Raw genomic sequence first — 8,571 nt, forward strand, 5'->3', positions numbered from 1 at the left:
GCTGCGCAGAAGGCGACTGCGCATTTAGCTTCGGACGTGCGCAGAAGGCGACTGCGCATTCGGCTTCAGATGGACGTGAGTGAGTGAGTGAGTGAGTGAGTGAGTGAGTGAGTGAGTGAGTGAGTGAGTGAGTGAGTAGGCAGGCAAATTATGTATTGCTAATTTCTTTTTATTATTACATTTCAGCAGTTTATTTATTAGTGTCTGTCTTTATGATTATAATTGTTTTCCAACAGTAAATTTTATTGTATTTTTTTGTAAATTACTGAGCAGCACTGTTTCTATGAAATGTGGTACTGTATATACATTTATTATTATTATTATCATTATTTAAATGACATCCTACACATAGGTTCATGTATCATGAAATCCTATTTCTATGCTCTTTGCACATACTACAAGTGGTACAAGCAAGACTTTCATTTTATTATTAAATAAAGTTCTTTATTAGTACACCCTACTGCAGTCATTTTCATTTTGCACATAAGTTCACTTGGCATTAAGTTCTCCCCTCTGCACTCCTCATGCATGCAGATCTACACTAGATGGCTGTCATCAAAACTTTCCTGCAAGCTCCTCATATTTCATTTAATTTGGACAATCAAATGATTACATTTAAATCGCCAGACTCTTCCAACAGGAGCGGTGTCAGGTATGACCAATTTGGGGTGTACTTTATGCAGATGGAGCTGGTCTCCAGCTCAGCTTGACTCTCCCCAGGAATATGGTGCTGTTTCCCTTCTGGCAAAGGTCTTCCTTCCACAAATAAGATCTTTGGACTGCCCTTGGCTTCTCTTGTTCTGCTTTTACTGTCATTGGAAATCCCCCATGAATTTCTTGGTTGGTGACATGGTTCCTCCAGTACTTGGTTGTGTGGTCTGGATGACTCCAGGTGCTCATGCTTCTGATGTGCAACAACACCGAAAAGAGGGCAGTACCTGTGGCATCTGGAGTTCCTCACCCCCTCTTTAGTGCAGCTGAAACTTCTCGTATACATATATATATGTATATATATTTTTTTTTTTCTCTGTGTTGGCGTAGCCTTCAAGAAACATATGAAATTAAAAGGCAAGAATTTCTTTTGGAACTTCAGAGGAGAGAAGATGAGATGAGACAGACATTTGTGCAAAGAGTCAAGGAGAAGGAGGCAGAACTCAAAGAAGCAGAGAGGGAGGTAAGGAGAAGGTGAAAAATTCTACACATATAAAGTAGCTTCCAGCAAACTTATTTTTACTTATGATAATTTTATATTTATTTAATTCATTTTAAAATAATATAAAAGAGAACCAGAAAATGGTCTCCACATTTATAATTTTTTTTTTAATTGCAAAAAATATGGATTCAAAATTGTGTTGGTTGTTTCAGCAATCATCTTCATCCATTTGAAGTGCCACTAGTTTTTACCTGGGGTCCTGCTTGATCTCTCTCTTTGAGGGTTGGCATTTTGAAACGTTTTCTAATCATCTGCAATCTAGATAAAAAGTTTAAAGGCACATTTTATATCATGGCACAGTCAAATGTATATTTCTAGTTAGGAGAGAACACAAATGGCATAAAAAGTAGTGGCAAGTGCCCCACCTCTTTTTATGTCATACTCTTTTGACTATTAGTCAACTCCTATATAGTGTCTTTCATAGCTATCTTTCTACTTATTGTGTAGTGCCCTTCATCTCTATATTTGTGTCTTTCCATTAAATAACACCATTCATATCTGTCTGTCTGTCTTTCTGTTTTGGTAGTTTCTTTTATACCTATTTATTATATAGTGCCTTTCATATCTGTATATATACATGCATGAATTATTTTTATAATATTAAGTAGCAGTAAAGCAAATACCATAACACCTGTAAGAATCCTTTATAATATTCTGCCACCATGTGGCAATATGCCACCATTGCAGTCACAATACCAGCATTTTTCTGTACTTTGTGGTTTTTCATTTTAAGAATTTGAAATAACTTGTATTTGGCAGCTCCAAAACAAGTTTGAACAGCTGAAGAGACTTCACCAGGAGGAAAGGATGAAATTGGATGAAAAGAAAAAACTTTTGGAGGATGAAATTAATGCTTTTAACAAGAGGAAATCTGCAGCAGAACTTCTGCAAGCCCAGGCCTTCTCCAGTTCATCTAGCATGAACATTAAAAGGGATAAAGATCGCAAGAAGTAAGAATGTTTTCTTTCACCTAGCTTTAAACATACCATGCTTAAGATTTTCTGTTTGTTTTATATACAAAAAGCTCCCCCTGGGAGCCCCACTATATAGAATATCCGCGATGTGCTAGCTCTAATTAGTTAGAACAGTGCCTTTTTTCCCCCCAGAAATGCATTTTGACCCAGATAAACAACAGAAATTCCCTTTAGTAAAACAAATTTAAGAACACAGTCTTTCATGAATATGTCTATGTGAGGGGATGGAATGTTGCTAGTAAAGCAGATATGTCTAGCACAGGGGTCTCAAACTCCGGTTCTGGAGGGTCGCAGTGGCTACAAGTTTTCATTCTAACCCTTTTCTTAATTAGTGACCTATTTTTATTGCTAAGTAACTTCTTTTGAATTATTTTAATTGACTTGCTCTTGAAGACTCAGACCCCTTGATTGTTTCTTTTTCCTTAATTAGCAATGTAGAGAAAAGCCAAGCAAAATGACACCTTTTATTGGCTAACTAAAAAGATTACAATATGCAAGCTTTCGAGGCCACTCAAAGCTTGCATATTGTAATCTTTTTAGTTAGCCAATAAAAGGTGTCATTTTGCTAGGCTTTTCTCTACATTCATAATGGCTAACACGGTAGTACTACTTAATTAGCAACCAAACAATAATGAGATACAAAAAAGAACCAAAACATGAGCAGCAAACTGTGTCCATCATACAATATCTGAAAATAAAGAAAGATGAAGGTCTCAGAAATGTTGGTCTGCTCAGGTCCACAAAACATTTTAACAGTGCTCTTAGAAAAGAGAAAATCAACAATTTTGGAAATGCATGTTACAGTACAATGAGAGAAGCAGCAAGCCATGGAATTAAAGAATCACAAGAATCCGCATCTAGTTAACCAACTGGTTGGAGTGAAATTGGTTGGAGTTTCAGGCCCAGACTGAGTTGGTCTTCTTTGGGTGCCATTTAAGAAAATATATTAATCATTTCATAGGAACAAATCGTAAAACAAAATTGATTAAAAGAATAGAAAGAATATGGAGTTAATTAGCAATGAAAACTGGTCACCAATTAAGAAAAAGGTTAGAATCAAAACCTACAGCCACTGCTGCCCTCCTTGACTGGTCTAGCACATGACTTTCCTTATCTTAAGCTACAAAGTAAATATATGTTAGTGGGCACAAACTCTGGTGAGCTCCAAACCAATATGCTTCTGGGATTTTCCAACACTAATAACTGTACAGAGTTTTATTCACAGATGTGTTTGTGTATGTGCTGTATCCATATATTCATGGATGATCAGACAGGCAGACAGTGTCAAGAAAAAGTATGCAAACCCTTTGTAAATAACCACATTTACGTATAAATTTGCCTTAAAATGTAATCTTCATCTAAGTTACAATAATCAACAAACAAGGTCTGAATCAATTAACAAGGTACAAGTTATTGTACTGTTCTTGTATGTATTGAAAACATTGTTTAAACATTCACAGGTACAGGTTGGAAAAAGTATGTGAACCCCTAGGTGAGGGACTTCAACAGTTGGAGCTAATTGGAATCAGAAGTTAGAAGTTAGTCTGATCAATGAAATGAGATTAGAGGTGTGATTTAGAGATGCTTTGACCAATAAAAAAAAGCTTAGACATTTTGAGTTTGCTATTTAGAAGAAGTATCTGCTTATGTAAAGCATGCCTCATAAAAAAGAGATCTAAGAAAATCTACAATCAAGAATTGTTAATTTGAATAAAGCTGGACAGGCCTGCAAAGTCATTTAAAAGAGATTAGATATTCATCAGTGCACAGTCAGACAATTATATGTAAACGAAGACCATTTTTTATTGAGGCTACTCTTCCTAAAATGACTCACAAAGGTACAATGCAGAGTGCTCAGAGAAAACAAAATATAACTCCAGAGTAACAGCTTACAGACTTGAAGGAATCCTTAGAACGAGGTTAACACCTCTGTCTATGAGCCTATCATCCACAGAAACATTGAATTGGCATGGCATGATGTCCATAGCAAGACACCAAGGAGGAAGCCACTTCTCTCCAAAAAATTCATCACTCCAGGCCTGAAGTTTGCCAAACTCCACCTTGACACTCCACAGTGGCATTTGGGAAAATGTTTTGTGGACTAATGAAACTAAGATTGAATAATTCTGAAACAATATACAAGGGCATCACAGAGCAACATGAAAAATATCATACCAATAAAGCAGTACGATGGAGATATGATCATGATTTGAGGTCCGGTCAGCTTCCTATAATTGAAGGGAAAATGAATTCCTAAATTTATCAAGGTATCCTACAGTATAATATCAGGTTGACTGACTGCCACCTGACACTCAGTAGAAGAAGGGTGATGCAGCAGGATAATGTCTCCAAAAAAAAATCAAAGTAAATCTAATACAGAATGGCTTCAGAAAAATGAAAATCCACCTTTTGGAGTGGCCCAGTCACCGTCCAGACCTTAACCAAACATAAATGTTGTGAAATGACCTCAAGACATCCGTTCATACCAGACATCCCAAGAATCTGCAGCTGCCAAAGGCGCTTGTTAGAGGTCATTGCTGCCAAGGGAGGTTCATCAAGTTCCAATCCAGTCCAAGGGTTCAATTAACTTTTCCACAACTCACTGCAAATGTTTGATGATTTGTTCAAAAAAGACATGAAAGCTTGGAATTGCTTGTGTGTTATTAGCTTAAAGGTACTGTATTGGTCTATACTTGTGAGCTAGATGAACATTAGATCACTTTTTATATGTACACACACACACACACACACACCCTGGATGAGAGAGAGAGAGATAATGATACATGTAGGAAAAGTAAAAAAAATACATAAATATGTGGGAGAGTATCCTACAATAAATTAAGCAAAGTTAATGAAGATTACTTGAGTTGCAAAGGATCAGCACTGTTTATGCAAGACTTTACCCATAGCTGCCAAAGTTGATTCAGCACAGCTTCAGTCAGTAATCGGTAAGGCCCCACGAGGAGTGTTTGAAGCTTTTTAAGGAGGAGATGATGAAAGTCCAGACAATTCTGCTTATCACTCTTCCTTCAGTTAGTATGCAGTCCATTTCAAAACCTCCAGCCACAACACATAAGACTCTTCAAGTTGTCAATGCTTTTATTAAGTATTGCAAATTGTCATTTGTTTTTTAAATGTGTTAACTAAATTTTGAATTATACTGTATTATTTTTTTTAAGTTATAGTAAGAGGAATTAGCAACACTTGTTACACCTTCGCAATGCTTTCTATTATCTTGTGTTAGGAAGCCTCACCTAAGTTGCCCTTTTTTTGGTCTTTATTAAAACTCCCTGTATAGTCTTGTCAGATCAGTATGATCAAAGTTATATTTTCTGCTATGATGTTGTCCTTTGTCATAAGTGTTTGATGTGTGCAGTTGTCACTTGCAAAAAAAATGCCCAAGCAGTTTTTAATACTAACTACTACCCTTGATTCAGAAATTGTGAAGATCACATAGGAGGGTCTTATTTTGTAAGAAGGATTTCATGCTTCTGTTGTAGACAGTGGCAGATTGTTTACATTTTAAATGTTGTGTCTGTTTATCATTGCCTTTTTGCTCATAACCATTTGCCCAGACTTACAATAATATTATAAATGTTTTTAGAAGTGGTTAAATGAAATTTTGAAAAGTGTTAGGAGTTTTTGTTGACACACATTTTTTTTTCAAACTGTTAAAGTGATTGACATCTGTGTAGTTTTATTCTACGCGGTGGTGTGCTGGGGTGGCAGCATAAAGAAGAGAGACGTCTCACGCCTAGACAAACTGGTTAGGAAGGCAGGCTCTATTGTAGGCAGGGAGCTGGACAGTTTGACATCTGTGGCGGAGCGACGGGCGCTGAGCAGTCTCCTGTCAATCATGGAGAATCCACTGCATCCACTAAACAGTGTCATCTCCAGACAGAGGAGCAGCTTCAGCGACAGACTGCTGTCAATGTCCAGCTCAACTGACAGACTGAGGAGATCGTTCCTCCCCCAAACTATGCGACTATTCAGTTCCACCCGGGTGGGGGTGGGGGTGGGGGGGTAAATGTTAACATTATTCACAGTTATTGTCTGTCTGTATACCTGCATTGTTATCACTCTTTAATATTTTCTTTTTCAGTATGCTGCTGCTGGGTATGTGAATTTCCCCTTGGGATTAATAAAGTATCTACAGTATCTATCTATCTAGTTTATTTGTCCATTCATCCATCAATCCATCTCCCTAACCCACTTATCTGGGGCAAGATTGCAGAGCAGCTGGAGCCTATCCCAGCCAGGGAGGAACAGCACCTAGACAGGGTGCCATTCCATCACAGATCTGTTTAGTTTATTTAGTTTCAATTAAAATTGGCTTTCTTGAAATATTTTTCTACACGTTTCTCAGTGGGTACTGCTATTTTGTAGTCGCAGATGCAACCATATCTAGGAGCCATTAGCCTGTGTGCTGCACAAGTAACCTGGAGATTCTGTTTTTTGTGAACCACACTTTTCTAGTTTCTGATAAAAGCACCACAGATTTTTTAATACAAGTTAAAAAGCATTAAAGAAAGCCTGGGAATGCTTCCAGGATGTGTTGACTCATTCAGTAAATTTTAAAGATGCTGTCTTGCATGGTGCTATTCTGCTGCAGGGCCAAACTGCCCAGCAACATGGTGCACACTCAGTTAGGTTTGGGGCACTTCATGTGACAAAAAAGTTAAAAAAGCAGAATGATATGTGAGCATAAATAATGAAATGCTTCATTAAAAATGTTTTGGTTGCCCATTTCTTAATGTATTTATTAAATGGTTTCTTCATTTATTTATTTCAGTGACACTGCATGTAGCATGGAATACTCGATGAAATGAAAACTGTCAATTTCTCCCATCGAAGTTGCTGTGTCTTGATTGGTGAGTCGGTGGTACAGGAGATGTAAATCTTTGGCCAGCTAGGGCCTATTTACAGTAGACACTTTAGATGCAGACTCCCGAGAGGATGATGAATTAAAGTAGTCGCTTCACTCAGTAATTCTGGGAAACTTTTCCTTGCACTCATCCACAACGGACAGGCACAATTTACAGCTATGTACATGCACTTCATTGACGATTCACCAATCAATACACAGTAGGCTCTGAACCCCTGTGACCCTGAACTGGATTAAGTGGGTTTGAGAATATTATGATACTATCGCGAAGGCCTGCTCTTCTTAGATTACAATCTCAGGACATGGTTTTCAAAAATTTGGCTAATCTATGAGGTCAGTTAGGCTGGCAGGGTGGTCTTTTTGTTAGGCACAAGGTTGTCGTTTCAGTTCTCTCTTCTGCTTCACAATTGCTAGTCAATTAACCTGTTTGCACTCCAGTTATTAAGTGTGTATATGTAAACAGCTGTACTTTATTCTAAAAACATTGGTAAAGATGTCAGTCCAATGTCACCTCCTTTCTCTCTTTTTATCTTCCCAGCTCTGGATTCATGTGAAGTCGAAGACGAAAAGAACAAATACATGAAGCAGCTATAATTCTCGTATACCAGAAGCGAGTCGTATCGAAGTTGTATATTGTATTTTTTTATATTGTATTGTACACTGCCAGACACACCAGTACTGTCACTTCTCTGCTGTCTATGTACAATATGGGGTTGGATATTGAAAGCACAACCCTAAGAACACAGCCATATTTTTAGGGAGGGAATTCTAAGAGTCCAGGGGTTGGCATTAGCTGCAAATGCATGCACTTCTAAAGGCCAACTTTTTCTTGTTAAACTTTTACAGTATGGACAGAGGGTCAAGTTGAACAAAATCTAACATCAAGAATATGAAAGAAGAGTTTAAAAAAATTATTCACAGCGCCATCTTATTTTTACACGCACTCTAGCATTGATCACCAGTTGCCTTGCAAACTTAACGTGCCTTATAACTATTATATTCATTTTAATAGCAAATTAAGTTAAAAGGGAGGAAAATTTTCATCTTATTTTGTTTACATGCCACTTGTTACTTGGTGAAAATATATACCAACATCAGTATTTAATTTTTTTTTGTTGAATTTCTTTATTAAAAAAATTATGCCAAATAGTAGAATCCTTTGTGCTTCTCTAAAACAGAAATATGCATCTATATATTTTAAGCAGGGTCGTGAGGGGCACCATGGTTAGGTTCGTTTTTGAGGCAGAAACCCACCCTGCACAAGGAATTTATTGCAACAGTTTAGATCTTTCCATAAAAGGATGGCCTTGGCCTTTGCTGTTAAGTGACTGCTGTAGGGTATGCTTAATAAGGATGAAAGAAAATCAAAGCCAGGCTAGGATTACAAGCAAACAACTATACTTAATCACTAGACGGTAATAAGTCTAGTGGGCCACACAACAAGTGTATATACACTGATGAGCCAAAACATTCTGAGCACTCCCAAATGAAGTGAATGA

The 8,571-nt window shown here is 37.3% G+C and overlaps 1 protein-coding gene across 2 annotated transcripts in view; it reads left to right on the forward strand.

Annotated features, from left to right (window-relative positions):
- septin10 (septin 10) overlaps positions 1-8,219 on the forward strand; it is a 70,629-nt gene extending 62,410 nt beyond the window's left edge. The window contains exons 8-11 of one of the 2 annotated variants that reach the window (XM_028800895.2): positions 1,042-1,174; positions 1,973-2,163; positions 6,980-7,058; positions 7,611-8,219. In XM_028800895.2, the coding sequence (XP_028656728.1) occupies positions 1,042-1,174; positions 1,973-2,163; positions 6,980-7,016 (361 nt within the window). In that variant the 3' untranslated portion in view covers positions 7,017-7,058; positions 7,611-8,219. The remainder of the gene's footprint in view (positions 1-1,041; positions 1,175-1,972; positions 2,164-6,979; positions 7,059-7,610) is intronic. The other variant, XM_028800896.2, reaches the window with a different exon arrangement.
- Positions 8,220-8,571: the final 352 nt, after the last annotated feature.

Source organism: Erpetoichthys calabaricus, chromosome 4 (genome assembly GCF_900747795.2).
Source record: "Erpetoichthys calabaricus chromosome 4, fErpCal1.3, whole genome shotgun sequence".
Lineage (NCBI taxonomy): Eukaryota > Metazoa > Chordata > Cladistia > Polypteriformes > Polypteridae > Erpetoichthys > Erpetoichthys calabaricus.